The sequence below is a fragment of the Epinephelus fuscoguttatus genome, linkage group LG8, assembly GCF_011397635.1.
Source record: "Epinephelus fuscoguttatus linkage group LG8, E.fuscoguttatus.final_Chr_v1".
NCBI classification, from domain to species: domain Eukaryota; kingdom Metazoa; phylum Chordata; class Actinopteri; order Perciformes; family Serranidae; genus Epinephelus; species Epinephelus fuscoguttatus.
In genome coordinates, this window is record NC_064759.1 from 27486747 (window position 1) to 27506371 (window position 19625).

General features: G+C 40.7%; 1 protein-coding gene across 1 annotated transcript in view; it reads left to right on the forward strand.

Moving 5' to 3' along the window:
• The window catches only part of cdkal1 (CDK5 regulatory subunit associated protein 1-like 1), a 287467-nt gene that overhangs the window by 250882 nt on the left and 16960 nt on the right, over positions 1–19625 (forward strand). The window contains exon 13 of the mRNA XM_049584408.1: positions 14533–14616. Coding sequence (XP_049440365.1) covers positions 14533–14616 — 84 coding nt within the window. The remainder of the gene's footprint in view (positions 1–14532; positions 14617–19625) is intronic.

Below are 19625 nucleotides of genomic sequence, written 5' to 3' on the forward strand. Positions count from 1 at the left end.
TTAATAGTCGACTAATCGGTTTGAGTCATTTTTCATAGAAAAGAACTATAAAAGTACCCCAAAATACTTTTATTGCAGCTTCTTACGTTCAGATATTGGCAGCTTCACACACTCTCCCATGACGGTGAACTAAAACCCTTTGGCGTGAGTACAAAACAAGACATTAGATGACATAATTTTGGGGTTTGGGAGAGACAGGCCAACATTTTTCAACATTTTAGCACATTTTTCGATAAAATGATTAGTCGACAGTGAAAATAATTGTTAGTTGCAGCTCTAACCTCCAGTAGCCTTTGAAAAATAAGGCGTGTCAGGTGTAGTGGGCTGCAACTGTTATTTTATTTTTCAGATAGATATTCAACGGACAAAGCAGATATTCAATATAATGGGACGTGGATAGTGGTAGGGGTCTAAAAAAATTGAGGGAATTTTTAAATCTAAAGGGTAACTTAATATTTGGTTAAGATTTGGTTATGGTTAAGTTTTGCCATGCTACCTGAACATGATACTACTTATATTCTAACTGCCTGTCAGCACTGGGAGACTGCACTGCAGAGGTCAAATTTAACACCAACACCTAAACAAATGTGGATCATAGATGGTTTTTTGCATGTGAATGAGGCCATGTACTTACAGCCTCTGCTTTACATTTGTTAAAAATCGACCACCCTTTTCACTCATAAAGGCAGTCGTCGTCTGTTCAGATACATTAACAGACTGTAGCTTTTTTCCCCCTCTTCTCCTCATGGCATCACACTCTTATCAGTTCCCAACCAAATTTCCAGTCACTTTTATCAGCTTTTTTACTTGGATTTGCACAATTACTAGAAGTCAGAAAAAAAGGGAAGCAAGGAGACGGAGATACTGCATGTATCAAAGGTCATGAGCTGGCTTTTAACCCAATCAGGCATTAGGAGTACATGATCCTCGCCTTATCCCACAGAGCCACCAGGATGGCCTTGCAGCTCATGTTTTTTTCTCCCTTATCAAAACACATACATACATTTCTCTCATTCTAATAGGACGACTGGAGGGCTAGCCTTGAACAGCAATCAGACGTGTTCGCTAGATAGGCCTTCCTATGCATGTATGATTTGTTGTGTCTTCAGGTGTGGCCTCCAGTGATAATCATAATCATACTGCTATTGCCACGGCATTAGTTTCAGCTGCAATTATAGATTAATGTGGATGTATAGATGTGCGCATTACACATGCATTTTCTTAGGCCCTCTTCCTCTCTCTCTGTCTCACACACACATACGCACATGAATTACACACACCAAGGCCTCAGGGCCCAGAGGGACATAACGGACAATCAGCCTGACAATCACAGCTGAGCTCTGATTGATACTGCAGTTGCCAACACACACAATTTAAGACACATAGACGCTGTAATGCCAAGGGCTTGATCCCCACACCCTCCTCAGACACACACACACATACAAGCGCCTCAGTGGATGAATAAATAAAAGAGTATGGAATGTTTTTACAATTTCCAATCACTGTGGCTATGAGAGATATGGTATCAATTTTAACATTTCCAGCAGAGGAAAGGAATACATGACTAGTGGTTGACAGCATAGAAGCTGGTATCAAAAGACAAACTGGTTTGGGGCAAAGGGCATTAGTGTCAGGAGGTGAGATCTGCAATACCTCCAACCCAATTGGCCGAAAAAAAGTTGGCATTGGACGTTTCTACAAACCACAGATTATTATGTTGACACTGATATATTGACACTTTACATTTCAACAACGCTGTGGTTAATGTGGTTAGGTGTAGGCACAAAATCCACTTATGGTTTGGAAAAGATTATGTTTTGACTTGAAATACCCCATTTAGGGAGCACAATCCGGGCAGGAAAAGCAGCAGTGTCTTGGTAAGAATCAGCTGCTTTTTGTGGCATGATCCAGCCGATGGGTCCCCACAAAACACCCACATTTGGAGCTTAAAAAGCCAATGTAAAAAAAACACTGATGGTTGCTATGTATGATTGGAGCCTTAAAGTCGAAGGAAAAACAGCAATGACTCGCTAAAACACAACCGCTTTTGATGTTGGTTCGTCTCCAACAGTTGTTGCAGCTTGGCAGCCCTCTCCCCAAGGTGACACGCCACCCACTGCCCCCTCCACCTTTTGTTGACAGTCAGGATGATATTGCATTCAGGTTCTATGTATTAACAATACTGAGATTTTGTACAGTTGATATATCTACCATGGCAGCATGGTGGTGCAGTGGTTAGCATTGTCGCCTCACAGAAAGAGGGTTCCTGTCTTGAACCCAGGGTGGGACGTTCGAACTTGGGATGGAGAAGCCCTTCTGTTTGGAGTTTGCATGTTCTCCCTATATCGGCATGGGTTTTCTCCAGGTACTCCAGCTTCCTCCCCGGTCCAAAGACATGCAGGTTAGGTTAAGGGACTTTAAATTGCCTGTAGGTATGAATGTAAGCATGAATGGTTGTCTGTCTCTATGTGTCAGCCCTGTGGTAGTCTGGCAACCTGTCCAAGGTGTACCCTGCCTCTTGCCTAATGTCAGTTGGGATAGGCTCCAGCACACCCACAACCCTTAAAAGGGTAAGCGGTTACAGAAAATGAATGAATAAATAATATATCTGCTTTCAGTAACTGATAGAAGAGAACACGAATTATTGACTTACAGCATTTAGAGTGACCAATTCCATTTAAGTTCTACTCTCTCCATGACACTTTCTAATTTTTGCTTTAAGGCATCGTTTTGAACATGATCAAAAATGTGTATATTTGGTGTCTTTCATTCTGTGTTTTCTGCCATGTCTCTGTTTTGATGTGATTCATTCCAGCATCTGAGATACTTAGCAGCCTACAGGCTACTGTGACGTGCCTGTGTGTGTGTGTTGTGTTTGTGTGTGAGACAGACATCTATCTATCTCCTTTGACAAACTAGATCTGTCACACTGGTGGCAGAATAGACTGTCTTTTCCGTTGGATAGCTGAAATCGATGAGGCAATCGAATGCGTATGTGTTTGATTTTGCGGAACTTTGCCAGCACACAGCATGTCTTGTATACATAGATTCAGAATCTGTGTATTGTCAAGCCGGAGCAGAGCACATTGCTGTAATGATTTCCATGTTGCAAAAATGGAAACATAAATCAGCTTCAGGAAACAGCTCATGATTCTGTGCGACAAATTTTCTGTTTCGCTCTTCTTGTGCCCTCTTGCTCTCTTTGTCTATTGTATTCATGTTTCTAAACTCAGTCTTTTTGTTGCAGCTGTAATGCATCAACAATCTTACATAATTTAAAAACTAAATAATAATAATTCTCTGAAGTTTATAACTACCAGCTCTGCGGATTATGGTGAACTTACTTACTCAAATTTTGGCACTTTCAGGGAGACACATGCAGTGCTGAAAGAAAAAAATGGATGGCCCTTAGAGATTTTTGTCTACATATCTAGAAGTACCATGAAAATGTTTTAGAATTGGTTATCAGAGCTGCTACTGAAGACCAAATCTGCCCCAACATTGAAAGATGCCTCTGCAAACAAAAGCTGAAATGTCTCTAGTTGCCCATTGCTGCTATAGGGTGTTCTATCCAACCTTTGCGTGCTTGTCATTGTTACTTCTGCTGCATGAAACGTCTTGGAAGTCTTTGTATGACAGAGCCAGTGAACTGTGACCACAACATACGTTCATGAAAAACAAAAACAGTGCTTGGTTTAATCTGAGGAGAGTTGGAGTACCATTCTTTATTCTTGGAAGAGTGTTTTGTAGGTACAAACTTTTACCATGAGTGCTTGAAGGCTAACACTAGAATTGTTGTTTGCAGTGTTACTGCATCGCAAGTGTGTTGAACTGGTTCATGTTTTCTTCCCGTTTCTCACTTTCTATACTGTATGTCCTTTGTGCACTTGTTTGTGCATCTCTCCGTGCCAAACCGTTTTGTTCTCGTTCCTTTACTCTTGCTTTCTTTGAATCAGCAGCACATCGTTATTTAAGTTTAGTCATTTATGTTTTCCATCTGTGTGTGTGTGTGTCTGTGTGTCTGTGTGTGTCTGTGTGTAAGGCATAGTCTAGTGAGCTTTGGAAAGGCAGGAGAAGGGCTGGAGGGGGTTTGTAGATTTGATGCAGGTGCACAGCGCTCCGTCCTGGCAAAACCCTCTCACATTTCGCCAGCTCTGCTCAGAGAGAGAGAAACAGAGAGAGGGAGAGAAAGAGAGAGAGAGAGGGCGGCGGTGGCTACATTAGAGGTCTGGTGTATAGCCTCAAGACACACAAACACGCAGACCTAGTGAGGCTTCAGCCCAGTGTGTATTCAGGGAGGTATATCAGGGTAATTGTTGTTAAACTAGCCTAAAGAGATGCTCGGTGTAGTGGTGTCTCGGTGTTTGTCTGTAGGTGTGGAGCTGTTTTCATGTTGCCGTTTGTCAGTGTTTGTGTGTGTTTGTTTGTATGATTTGGTTAGTTTGTTGGGTCTGTTTGTATGAGTGTCCTTTTATCATGCTAATAAAGTTAGAATTTTGGCTGTCTTGCCTAATATATTTCCTTCCTCTTGGCTTTGCATGCTTGCTCTTTCTCTGTGTATTTCTTATACACACACACACACAGACCAGGGATTAGTCTGAATTAAAGCCAAAGCACATATTGTATCTCATTTATCTTCTTCTGTCACTCCATCATGCATCTTGTCTGTGTTTGTCACTCATCTATTCCAAATCTCCCACTCACCAACTTTATTTTCATGGAGTCTCAGTTTTTTGTGAAAGAGTCAAAATTCTGCTATATTCCACTGCTTCTCTCTATGTTCCCAACTTCTTAAAACTGTCAAGGGTTTAATATTTCACACTGGTTATAGCTGGGTCGTTGGTTTATTACTATTCACTTAGTGCTTCGAAGTTCCATGAAGTAGAAAACTAGTAAGACAGTTGTTTTCCTTGAGCTCTGACTGCATGGCTCTTATTTACTTTAAAATAGTGGAGGAATAGTGAGATATAAAAAATCTAAAAGTTTTGCTTTCAGTGTCCTGGACAGTATATGTTTAATTCAAAATACTGCAGAACTTGTGGAAGGTCATAAAAAAATATTGATCCCTCTTTTCCTTTTGTATAAAATAATTATCCTGGCTGCTGATAAATTCTTTAGGTCCCAAGTGGTAGTTGAAGAATGACGGTACAATACCAGGAATATTTCAAGTCACTACTCACCAAACATTAAAAAGCCTAGAAAAATAGACTTGCAGCAGTAATGTAAATGCTACTTTTATATGTCATTGAAGGCCTCTGGTAAGGTCAAGGATTTATTTTTCTGTTAAGTGACTTCTGACAGAGTTAAAGTGGCTGGGGAGTACTTGTGTTGTTCTGTGCTGTGTTAAAGACAAGGTTAAGAGATTTTTTTTTAGTATAAGCGTACAAACAAGGGAAGCTACTAAGGTTTTGGTTTGATTTGTATCTTTGTATATGTCTTTTTTTTTTTAAATACCACTGGTGGGTAAAGTGAATAACATTGATCATCTTCCTTACAACGTAATGTTACGCTGGGAAACTTGTGGATGCCACATGACACACAACACCCACCTGAAAACCTTTGCAGACCAAGTACCCCTCTCATGGCGCAGCATTCCCAGATGACAGCAGGACAATGACCCTTGCCACGCCACAAAAACTGCTCACGAATGGCCCGAGGAACATGACAAGGCTCAAGGCATCGACCTGACCGCTGACCGTTGCCATGGGGGGGATTTGGTCTGCAGTGGTGTTTGGGTTGGTGGAGTGGTGGCATCCACACATCCACACTTCATCCGCCAGTGGTTTTAATGCTTTGGCGGATCGGTATACATTCACATTAGCACTTGCGCAGTACGTTCATACCTTACGTTTGGTTTCAGGTAGGTGGTTGGATTCTAGCTGGATTAACATAACAAACATCAGGTTTCAATATGTTATCTCTCTCTGTCTCTATCTAACACACCCACTGCACCATCTGAAGTGTTTGGATAAAGATGCCATGTGCCTTTCAAAGAGTACTTCATGACTGTCCACTTATCTTACTGGCAGGAGTGTTTATGTCGACGTCTGGTCAAAGCTGAAGGACTTGCAAACTTACTTTTTTCAGTGTTTACATTCTGTTATCACTGAAATTTCTAACTCTTTGTTTCTCAGAGCATAGGTAATTTTTTCAAAGCTTAAAGCCATTTATTGTGGCATTTCCTTCTTTCTGTACTCTTTAATTTACACTTGTGTAATCAGCATTTCAAATGCTTTATACTGACCAAACCACATGAATTACTCTTAATCATAGTCATTTGTATTTTATCAAACTTTCAAGTGGTCACCACCAATAATTCAAACATCATTACTAATCCGACATCACAGATTGTCGGAGCCAGTTGTATCAGATTGTAAACCCAGCAGCAGTGATTGACGTGGCTTTCCTTTCTTTAGTGCAGCCAGATACACAGTGAGTCAGTCTACTGGCTGCCAAGTACCCATTTCCTGAGACATATTAGAATGTAAATCATTACACTCCTTCAAGGCTGAAAGTACTGGGCACAAAGATATTTGAACACTGTGAAAGACAGGTGAGTGCAGGGCATGAACAGACAGATGAGAAGTAAGATTTTGGGCTTGTAAAGTACCTTCATCTGCTACTTAGGGCTGAATTTGAAAAAGACAAGATTGGTGTGCATGTGTGTGAAATGATTGGTCTGACAAAGACTTGCAAACTTCTCACAGTCGATTCTAGTGTTTAAAAAAACAACTCGTTAAAAAGATCTATTTGCATCAAAATCTATTTCAGTTCATTTTTTCCTCACTTCCATTTACTCATCCTGTCATCCTACCTTTCACTACTTTGCTCTGTCTTCTTTCTCATGTTGTTAGTGTATTACTTTGTGTAAAGTATTTATGTTCAGGCCTCGTTCCAAACAGTTCATTTGTATAACTTTGATCTGTGTTGATTTTACATTCGTCCCCACAAACATTTAACCAAAGCCACCCTTAATCCCCTCAGTCTTTGTGGCAAACACTAAAAAGTTTGAGTCTCTTTTACTTTGGTTTTGACTTTGAGGGTAAAACAAAATACCCAAACCAACAGGGGTGTTTTTTCTTCCTCTTTCAAGAAGCGTATTCAAAGAAAACCTCCACAAGATCAGAGCATCTCTCTTTAGCCCTGTTAAAACACACCCCGCAACGATTGTTTAGCAGGCAACAAAACAAAATCTCTTTCTACAGTCGGCTACAGAAGGCTGCATGTGTGTGTGTGGATTTGTGTGTGTGCTGGTGGTTGTACGTTTTTGATACTTTGGTAAGGTTTGTGAGCAAGAAGGCATATCTTGTTTCTGTGTCCCTCTGTGTGTATGTCTGTGCACTTTTGCGTAATACAGTATAGTGAAAGTGTGTCTATAGAAGTGATAAGGGTGGATAACAACTTCAAGAAATAGATGAAGAAATAACGATGAGTGGGTCAGAGTAATAGAGAGTGATGCATAAATGTACAATGAGTGGGAGAACGCAGTTGAGCTTTGGTGTTGCATAAGCCTGCAAGCCACTGCTTAACAGTGGGGGGTACGGTTCACACACGGCTGTGTATTGGTCAAACACTGTGGTAAATTGTACTAATGATGAAAAGCTGAAAATCTGCTGGAGGGAAAAGTTTTTCTGAAACACAGCACCATTCAGTAGAAAGCAGTCCACACAAATAAAAGTACTTTGATGTAGTTTGGCAAAAAATAGTCACAAAATAGAGGATTTTGTTTCAGCATCCAGTGTGGGAGGGCAATGCTAAAATTACATTTTGAAATTTCTTTGGGACTTGTGGTTAGTACAGTTATCTTCTTATGTGTGGACCAAGCGGCAACTCCAAGGCTGAAAAATTGGGCCAACACCTAAGTGCCAAAAACTGCAGTTCCTTGGATGGCCACTTGAGGCTGGCTCTAAAAGTGCCTCCAACTAGTTGGACACGCCAGAACACCTCTAATGGGAGGCCAGGAGGCATCCTGAGCAGATGCCCAAACCACTTTTCGACATGTGTACAGCACATTGGAATATTGTCTCGGGGTTTTTACCGCAGTTAGCAACACATGACCTCTTGCCTGTTTACGGATAGCTCTGTGGATGCGTTGTACGCAAACCAACTAATAAAGCATGCCCAGTAGAAAAACCCACATTTCTGGTCAGAAGAAAAAACACACCTACTTTTAAACATTATGAAAGACAGGTTTTTGGATATTCACAAATATTGCAATGTCAGCCTGTGGTTGAAAGAATAAAAAAGGAGGCTGTGGTTGCATGGTCAAACAAGTCCGCCACCGGTGAGAAACTTTGAATAAAATCTTATTTTGATGCAAAGAAATGAAATGGCATTAGCAACTGCAGTCATTCCACTTTTCCTTACTTTGATGCAGAGCATGTGAGCGGAGCGAGGAGCAGGAGGATTTTGTGTTGAGCGAGGAGCAGCTAGCTATTTTTTTAAAAGGTGGAGCGGAGCCTTATCTCTCGCTCCAATTTCGCTCCGGTTGCTCATGCCCCACCCAGAATGTATCTTTGCACCTCACCCACACTATTTTCTTTCAAAACTATGGAGTTTACTGTGTACTTCAGAAAAGAAACTGAGAAGAGAAGCAGCGGTACCTTGGAGAATGGTCCCTACCTGCAGGAGAGGCGAGAGGGCTTTGGAGGCCGGCCGCTTAACCTGGTCCGTCTCCTCCACACTATTGACTATTTCCACCCTGCCAGCGGTACCGTGTAGAACGGTCCCTAACTGCGGGGAGAGGGCTTCCCCGGAGAATCTACCAAACTCATGTTTTATTGGTGCCGTAGCATTGTTCCAACCTCTCATTAGTCCGACGTCCCGTTGTTCCGATATGTGATTATTACTGTATTTGTGTACCATAGAGAATCAGCAACGCAACAAAAGTAGGCTACTAGTCGAGGTACAAGTGTCATAGAGAGGAGAGAGTGAAACACCATGACCTTCTGTTATTAACTATGGGGTCCGGGTTGTGTGGGGAACTCTCCACGATGCTGAACGGCTCCCGGCGGGCGTATTTCTGCCTTGATGGTGCGCCGCGACCAGCTCTGGGTCAGCTGGGAAAGGCTTGAGGCGAAGCAGGCTCACGGCTTATGTGTTTGCCACTTTCTTTTTCATTTTAACCCACACCATGATCTTTTCCTAACCCTAACCAAGTGGTTTTTGTGCCTAAACCTAACCAGACCTTAACCACAGGGCATCATGATGATTTCAGAACAACAGGACTTCGGAACAATGAGTTTATTATGGTCGGAACAATGGGATGTTAGACCAATGGGAGGTCAGACCAATGGGCTGTTGGAAAAATGGGCAGACCCCGTTTTATTTGTGAATAGAAGATTACAGGTTAGGGTAGTACGACGCAGTTTTTTTGAGCGGAGTGGTGAGCGAGTGGAGCGGGATAAAATTTATGATGGAGCGTAGCGGAGTGAAGAATGCGCAGAACCGAGCGGACGAGCGACGCAAAGTGACAGGTCTGCGAGCGAGGAGCGGAAATTTTCACCCGCTCCGCTCACATGCTCTGCTTTGATGCGATAATCAACATGTTGGGACACATTAACAGCTCTATGTAAACAGAAATCTCTATATTATGTTGTATTCTTTATGGAATATCCCACCCTTACATAATTATTTAGTGTGAGCTTTAAATAAAATGAGCATGTAATGCACCACATTTCTAGAACAGGTTAAGATCATGCAGTGGGGCCATATTGTAGACACATACTGTGTGCTTAACACCAAATGAGTTTAAACTTGGCTGCCCTTGTATGAAGACTACATTTGTACTAAAGGACATTCAAATGAACTGAATGTGACTTTTCTGTATGTTACATACTACCTTTACTGTCTTTCTTTGTTCTGTATTGTCACATTGGCACCACAGTAGGTATATAATCAGTCTGTTTTGGTCCTCATTTGTTGTTTGTTTCCTTTGACACTGACTATTAGCTTCTTATAATTAATCCTGTGCAACAGTCTGGCTGCTTTTCAGTCTGTTTAGAAACATAATCCAGTTCCATGGTTTAAAAAAAAAAAAAAAAAAAAAGAGGCCACAGATGCAGTGAGAGATTTTGGATGATGTTCGAGTGAATTGCTCCTTTATTTTTCGACGCAGATGAAAATGTTGAATACAATTCAAATCCACAGTTCTCTCATTATCCTTGTTATGATGTGGATTAATTATCAATTAAACTCATGATCCCACAAATCTGTAGTGGATCTGCTGTGTATCACCGGATGTTATTCTCTGGATGGCGAAGTAAATAAACGTCTCACTGTGCAAAGATATACACATACACGCCTTGTTTGGTATTCTGTGAGTTTTTCCATAGCTGGAGTAAATGCAAATCTAAATGCAGACTCTCATATGCAGATATGCAAGCAAAGACCAACATGTACACTGCATACAAATACGTACACACAGGTCATAGTGTACTGCACAGAGGTGTGTGCAGCTCATGAACTTTTCATTTACTGAATTCACTATATTCTCATATGAGTCATTGGTCTATGCTGGGGTGTGTTCATGCATGATCAGCCTCTTATTTCACAGTTCAATCAACATATTAGGATATACCTTAATCCCAGATCATTGCTCCTCACTGGTTGTTTAGGGGTGGATTAGTTATTATTAAGGCAGGCAGATCCATACAAATTCACATCATACACGTCTAGCTTTCAGTTCATCCACATCTGTCTTCTGGTGCACAGTGCAAGACCCAAATTTTAAAGCAGCATTGATCTGAATGTTTGCTGCTGAACTGAATTAAGAGTCAGAATTTGTAAAGAATTTTATTTTATTGATTTTTTTTTCTTCTCCAAGTGATGCATCTGTCAACAGGGTAAAACAAGAATAACTTATTGTGACAAATGCAGAGAATTACTGGAAGTACTCACGATCACTGTAGTGGCGTCTCCTACAATATGCATGCGTTTGAATGCAAGTTGTCTTGAAGTGTACAATTTTATACTTCTACCTTTACCATCTCTATGTAACATTACTTTTGACAATGATGTGTAGGAGTTTGGAAACAACATGTGCATTTCTCAACTGCTTTAACAGCAGTGGCAAATTTCAACTGTGGAAAGAAAACTTATTAGCCTCAGCTGACTAATGCTATAGGGCTAGGATACTATCTAAGGGCTGCAGTGGTCACATAGAATAAATTTACTCAATCAACTAAAGCCCCATTTCTACCAAGCAGTATGTTACGGTGCAGCTCAGTTCTGTATACTTTTTTCTGTTTCCACTCTGAAAAGTTGTGGATGGTACCAATGGAATTGTTCCATACTGTCCCCATTCTTGGTCCCCCCTCTGTTGGGGTACCTAGCACACAGATCTGGTACTAAAAGGTGGAGCTGCTAACACTGCAGTCCATTCACTGGTTAATGGCGGAGGTCACTCTGCTCGGGACTGACTTGTGGCTGGTTTTGAGGCTCATGTAACCACTATTCATACCGTGGAGAGTTTAACATATATTTTTTGTTCTGAAAATGTCAGCGTGCATCCTCATTCAGTGGACGATAAACAAGGTGCAGACTGATGAAATAGGAAATGCAGTGAGTGCTTTACAGAGCAGTGAGTGACAGCAACCCAATCCACATGAGAAAGAACTGTTTGCTGTGGAAATGCTAAGTGGGTCTAGGTACCATGTCTGAAAGGTTACTTTTGGTTCCAAAGGTACCATACCGAATGACCACAAAGTAACCAGTATTTGGTCGTCAAACTGGACACGTACAATGGTGTCCGTTGTTTTTGTTTAACGCAATACTCTGTTATTTGGAGACTTTCAGTTGAGTGCATCGTGGCTGCTTGAAGTGATGGCAGCAAAGATCAGGCCAATTGACCCCGCCCCCTCGCTGCTTCCATACCAATACCAGGGCACAGGTTTTCAGTGGTAGACGTAAAACAGCATCAACCTAATTCAGATAGACTGCAGGCTGTCAGATGGGCAGATTGGTGCCTTTTTTAGAGACAGTGTGTCGCCACCATTGTGGAGTTTTGCCACTGATCAAATGCGCAGAGATGTGCTGCGCTGACTGCTGGGTTGTTGTTGTTTTTGTTTGTTTGTTTGTTTAAATTGGGTGGTATATTAACATTCGGGTGGTGGGTCAAAAAGTGACGAAACAGCATTGCAAGTAAGTTATTAATTACTTACAGAAACATTGCATATAATAGTCCACCTTCCACCTTCACTTCCCTTCTCCCTGTCACTCTCATTGTCTGTCAAGCAACCACAGCACTCAGTCCTTGTCTCAGTTCTCAGTCCTGACAGTCACATTCAGCTAAAAGTCCCCAGTTATAATGATCATTGTCAGCAGGCAGCAGCACAGTGCATTTAGGGTGGTGCTGAACACATAGTACGGTCACCAGGTTCATCTTTAAATATTGCCATTAGTGGTTGATGGTTAACAGAATGATAAAATGTTAACAGGAGATTTCTCTATACTTTAAGTGTTTTTTTAAAAGACAAACATCTTTTTTTTCTTAAATATATGTACAATGCTGTGGGAAAAAGTCCTTTTTCATGGACTAAGGATTTTAGGCTCACAGCAGACATCTGTCTTTAATCCAAAGGAGCAAACAAAAGGGCCCAAATCAAATGTTCACCATCCAGTAATAATGTTCAAAGGATATTTTTTTCCACACTCTTTTTCTGAAAATTGCTCTGTTTGCAGGAAACAGTGATTTATTTGGTCTCTTTTTAAGTCTGTCAGCATGTCTGTGCAGGTGCTGTCTGTGTTCGAACACACAGACACACACACACACACACACACACACACACAGTAAAATCAGTATAAAAAAAGAAAGGAGAGAAGGATGAGAGAGAGTTATAGTGGAAGGAAGAGAGGTATGAACAACAAAGAAAGCGCCCCGAGATAGGAGAGAGGGATGGAAGCAAAGGGATAAGGACGGGAAGGAGGGAAGAAAAGAGCACAGAAGATGGGTGTCTCCAAAAATGGAAACACCCTGAGCAATGTGTCAGAGCCATGACTTCTAAGGCTCTGACACATTGCTAAGGAAATGATCAGTCAGCACAGTTTTACAGTACAGGGCTCATCACTGACAGAGTTAAAATGCAAATACTGCCCATGGAGCCTACAGGACACTCTGTACCCAACATTTCCAGCTATGTTTCTGGTATTTAAAACCCAGGAGGTTTGTACTCTGAATTGCTGGCTAAACTTTCTCAGGTGGTTCCGTATATGACAAAATCATTAGCATGTTATTATAAGCCAGAATGCCATGGCGAAAAAAATGCTGTGTCTCACCCAGGGCACTGTTTTCAGCCAACATTAATGTGCCAAATACACCCAAGATGAACTGTTCATCAATCAGGACACTAGAGGAGATGCATTAGACCATGCTAACAAACAAGTATTGACTTTGTCCATCCACAGGAATGCTAAATGAAACAAGTGTGGATCCAACCATGAAGCACAGTCAAATATTTGTCAAAAATGAATTGTCAAGGTATTAATCCATGGGGACAAGTCAGGAAAGATATTTCTCTCTCTGTCGTAGTCAGTCCTGAGGTGGTTTTATTCATGCCTGCTTTCAACAAACCGTCTCTTCTCTTCTTTTTTCTTCTTTGAGTCAATAACATTCTCCAACCAAAAAAAAAAAAAAAAAAAACGAAAAAAAAAAAGTAATTTCTGTCATTGTCCCATACAAAATTTCTTGATTGGGAGGCCTTGTTGTAGTATTTGATTTTCTGATGCCCTGAATAGCCTGTTTTCTGTAAGCATTTGAATTGTATCCTGCATAGCCTTGTATTTTTTTTTTAACCTTTTTTTTTTTTGTTCCGTTTTCTTTTTTGTAAGGATCTGAGTTTAATAGTGCTCACTATCCTTTCAGCCAAAGTGCTAAAACTGAAGTGCTCAGAAACCTTGAGATTGTGATTAAATGGTGAACTGCACTGAACAGAAAACATGAGAAAAAAAACATGAAAGCACAGAACTTTGATTGAATTGGGATCTTGATGAATAGACGCATATTGTATGACAGAAGCTGCTTGCTTGTGTTGAATTAAAACCGAAGAAGATACCCATCCCTTATACACGGCCTGTGGTACAGCAGAATTAAACTCATAGCCAATGCTTGCATATGTGCAGTAGATACAGATGAATATCTGATGTGCGTGAACTAAGATAAGCATTTTACAGGTTTTTTATGGTCAATTTATATCACTAGATGTGTGTGACCAGATGGAATTTGTCTGTTTTAAAAGGCAATAAAACAAGGCAAGGCAGAGTTAAAGAAGAAGAATATTTACATAAACATTTTACAAATTGGTACATACAAACCCCTCCCGTGGTTGTTTTAAATGGATATGTAACTTTTCCAACTGTTTTGCTTAGGTTATGGTCAGCATATGGCTGAGGACAGGCACACACACACACAGATGGCCACATCATTTGCACAAATGGTGCATGAAAGGCTCATGTTTAATTAGTCTATAAACTTGTTTGTGTTTGATATTTGTTATCTTATTTTTTTTCCTCTTTATCTCTCTCCTCTCTGTGTAGGTCGGGGAGAGGCAGAATGTGTTGGTGACAGAGGAGTCATTTGATGCCCAATACTATGTGGCCCATAACAAGTTCTATGAACAGGTAAGATCAATGTTAAATTGATTTAATAAATGGATTAAGCGCATGCTCCATAGGTCAGTCCAAACCAGCAAGTTGGATGTTTGTTGACATTCCTGCATCGGATGAATCCCAAAATAGATAGTTGGCCTACAGACTCTACCCACCATCGAAAACATATAGTAAAAAAGCAGTAAATTAATCTGTGTTTGATGAAAATGTTCCATATATGAAGCTAATCCAACCCTCATTTTCACACTTAGCAAATCAGGTCAGATGCTTTGCTTTGCGTGTCACAGAGTACTCACAGCAGGTGTCAGAGACTTAAGCTTGTATTGACTAAAGTAGGTTAGCTATAACATCACACAAATACACACACACACACACCCTGGGGTGGTCATGAGAGCATTTGGCGGCTGATAGCGGCAGTAGTTTTGCTTTTTTTTTTTTTTTTTACTGTACTAACATTAAGGTCAGCCCTAAAGACATGAACATTCCATCCTACACACACACACACACACACACACTGCCGTTCACATACACACACCCGCATGGCTTCAAAGACCCTCTCTCAACCTGTGAAAAATTCACTTTAAAACATCTTCAAATAAATCAATTTCCTCCTGCTTTAACCATCATCAGAAACATGTTTGAAGTTATGCTTTTTATTAGCAGGGAGGGCAGGGGATGGTAATAATTTTTCCTCCCTTCCACTTTCCTCTCCTCCCCTCCTCTCCTCCTCCTCCTTTGCACCTCCTTCTGCAGGCTATAAACTTAAGTTACAAGTGTCACTCGGTTCATGTGTGTGTTGCGGGGTGCACGCTCCTTCACGCACATGTGCATTTGTGCATATGCAGGCATGTATGTCATGTGTGTCGGTCGACTGTACTCAAGAGGAAGGCACGCTGACATGTTTGATGTTTTCCTTTGCCTTTTCTTTTTTTGGACATTAAATACTTGGCATGTACTCCTAAATCACACTCCGACTTGAAAAAAGAACATGAAAACACTATGTACCAATATGTTCCTGAGTCTGTCCCCCCAAGGGATACACCCCCGTATCCTCTGTAGTGTATGTCTACATGTCTACATCCACAGGACACGCAGACTCATGTGATACATACACACATACACATAATGTTTAGGTCTGACCCACATTGCAAGTTGTATTTTAAAAGCCTCCTGTCATTTACATATTCTTAGAACTCAGTATTTATTTTTGGTGCTATAATGTAATCACACTTAAACATAAAGATTAAACTTTACTGTTCTTTAGGGCTGCAGGATATGTATCCAGAATATTGCCGGACTGCTCCTTCAACCATGCAACACTAGTCTAATAAACCTCACATGTATGTGTTCAGAATGCGACCAATCAGATGATGCATAACAGCGTGGGCTCTGCCTGATTGGCCAAAGAGTTAACAGCATGACGCATATCGGGCAAAATTGTACCTGCAGACAGAATGGAATTTAATAATTTGCTACTATACTGGCAGTGTAATATTGCAGTATTTCACAGTTGCACAAGTTGACATCGCACTGATGATTAAAAAAAACAAGGTACTGTGCAGCCTTACATTCTTTCACTCTGGATAACAATGTCCCAAAGATTTAATAGAAATGGAAGAATGCAGAGTAAATAAAGATAATAAGAAAACATAGGGCAGTTCAGCTGGTAGGATTGGGCGGTTGAGGGAGAAAAATGGGAAAGGCAAGGATCAGGACAGAAGTGAAAAGGGTCTTGGGAGAAAAGAAAAAAAGGAGGTGGAGAGGGGGTGGGTGGAGGGAGGGGAGTAGGGAACAAGGTAGAGAGGTGTGAGTGTGAACAAATGGCCTAGTTTCACTTTTACACCATCAGATGGATATCTATCCTGACGGGTATAATAGGCACCCAACCCACCTGTGTGTGTGTGCATGCATGTGCCTGTTAGCGGCTGAGTGAGGAAGTAGCGGGGGGGGGTTCCAATGAAATCGGACAAGCTCTTTCATCATTTAATCACCCTGTAATGGGCCTCAAATGACCCTCACCTACACGCACACACACACACACACACACACACCTTCCTCCCCCACAGACCTGCTGTTTTACCTCTCTGCTCTCCGCCTGGTTGCTGGCTACTTACACACACACACACACACACACACCCTCACAGTGGTCAGAGTGTCGAGCAGCAGGTGTGTTGATTAGGCAGGTGTGGCACTGGCTGTGTGTGTGTCTGTCTGGCCTGTTCTCCATCTCCTATCATATTCCACCAGCTGGATAAAGACTGACAGATTAACACTGAGCCAGGCTTACTCCTGCCATCACAGCAGTAACACTCCCTCCACCAGTTCACATGCTATTCTCTGCCCAGTCAGTAGCTTAGTCCTGCCGAGTCGTGTAATGGTTAGACAGACCACCAGATGATCTGAGTCAGCATGCAGCCACCCTGCTGAAGTGTACTTGGGCAAGACTTTGAACCTTCAGCAGCTCCAAGGTTGCTGTTCTGCTGCTGATCCTAGCAATTGATCTGCCCGCGGCAAAAGGCAGGCGAAAAGGTGCCCCAATAGCAATTAATTAATTATTAAATTATCCTTATCATTAAATTATTACACATTATCTCTAGATTTGTTTAATAATTTGATAGCTGTTTAGGAAAAAAATGGTCAGTGCAATGTCAGAGCCCCCCTTTATACCCTGCATTCAAATGCATTTTGTATCCAGATATTCTCTAGATGTGGTTTAACCTAACTACATTTACACCTGGTATTAATATGTGTCTCCAGTGTGATCTGATTGAGATCTGATCACTCTGCACAGCTCAAGGAACAGTCCAAATGGGACCCAGTCCTGCTTGTCAACAATTATTATGATAAGAATAAGAAAATACTTATTTTATCATTGAACAGTGTTAATTTTGACAGCTTTCTTAGATGTATTCTTAGTCTTGAGACAAAAAACTGCTTTTAAATTTCAGTCACATTTTAATAATTTTTATCCTTCATAATTTTATTCTAATTTTAGTCGACAGAAATTTAAAAGGTGTTAATTGACAAAAATTCATGACATTTTAGTCAACTTTTATTCAGTATGTTTTCTATATGTTTTTTTAATCTTTAAACTAATCTGGTTAGGCTAATTCAAGTATCACAAATTAAAATCAAAGTGACAGGTCGTATAAAAATTTCAATTAGACCATTTTCTGTACAACTACAAATAATTTCTGGACACTTACAAACTGTCTCCAGCAGTTTTTGACGGGTTTCAGGGGTGATTTACGAGCTCAATCTTACTGATCATCATTTGTAAAGCTCAGCATTACTCTCTTTATGGTCTCAAAAACTTTGACACCACAAATAACTAATCTGAGACAACAAGGATTTGTACCCAGGTTCATTGTAAACTCTGACTTATCGATCTCACTGTTCAGCAGAAAAATAACTTAATTAAAGCCTGAATTCTTTCTTAATCTGCAACATGTTAGTCTGGAGGTTTAAACTTGTGTCCTCTCACAGAGTTGGTGATTAAAACAAAACTTTCATCTCTGTCAGAGAAAACTCCACTGATGTCGGACTGTTTTCTTACACACAGATAACTGAGCCTCCTACCTGCCTGTCAGAAAGCAGTCAAACCATAAACCTTCCCCGAGACAGCTCGGATTTGAATTAAATTCTTCGGGAATCAACAGATGTGAAGGCCGGCGGCCAGTGGGTGCTTGCTTCGCTGCCATTCAGTGGCTGTCAAGCAGAGCTAACCGCTAACAGCCACCGCTGTAACTACCAAATTTGACAAATCCATTCAATACTTCCATCATCCACAGGCAAACACACACGGCTGATTATTTACTGCTGGATTACAGCTCACAACTTGCACCAACAGCGTGTGCTGCTCTGGTCTGAGTGTTTTTACTCATTAACAAATCCTGGTGCAGACTATTGACTGGAGTTTACCAGCCTGTTGCTCTTGCACCATTTGAAGATAATTACAAGCACGGTCGTTCTTTGCTTTTAGTGTCCAATAGTCCACTACTAACATTTTCATCACTTCTAATCCCATCAATGAAAATGAAACATAGATTTCTAATTAGTTTTTATTAATGATCTATTTTTAGCTCGTCATCGTCTTGTTTTTGTCATGGAAAAAAGGTTGTTGACGAAAAACTTTTGTCATAGTTTCCGTCAACAAAATTAACACTGTTGTTAAGAAAATTATAGTTACAAAGGGTAAGCATCATGACAATCCTGGGTTGATAATAAACAAATACTTTAAAACAATTTTGGTGGCCAGTTGTCAGAGACAGTCAGAGACAGTCAGGAAGATTTTGAACACGGTGATCGAAGGGAATGCATTACTGATGGGGGAGAAATCAATGTAGTGTTACCATCAGATTAGAGAGATACCACCGTATTCCCCGCAGCTTCATTGTCAGTTGTGTTTAGAGCCATGGTCAGGTTGAATTCATGTGGTTTGTGGTTCGTGGTTACGTATTGTTCAAGAGAATATTAAGGTTTGGTTCAAAATTATGGTCAAACACTATCTCCAGACATTTTAGGAACGATAAGTGAAATGTGTTTGTATATTTTAAAAATGTGTGAAAGCACAGGATGGATTAATATATAATCCAAGGGCAGAGTCAGAAGATCAAAAATCAAGTCTGAAGAAGAATGATTGATTTTTAATTTTGTATTTGACTTAATTTCTGTCAAAAGGATGACTGTTTCTTTCCGTAATTTAAAATAACTCAATGGATGCAATGATCTGTTTTGTTTGTTGTGTTTATGTGTTATATTGTGTAAAAGTGTGTATGACTGTATGTGTTAGGGTCTGAGGAAGAATAGCCAAAGCTTTTGCTGGTGCTAAAGTGGATTAGAAAAAAAGAAGGAAACATGAGGGTGTTTCAGTTTCAACATCAGGTTAGGGAGAACCACTGCTGCCTTGCTGGTTTGGAAGAGATTCACACATTTAGGTATTTCTGCCCACGTAGTTGTTGTATGTGGATTGAATCACAGTCCATCCTCAATGAGTGCATTTACACCTGTTCTTTCATGTG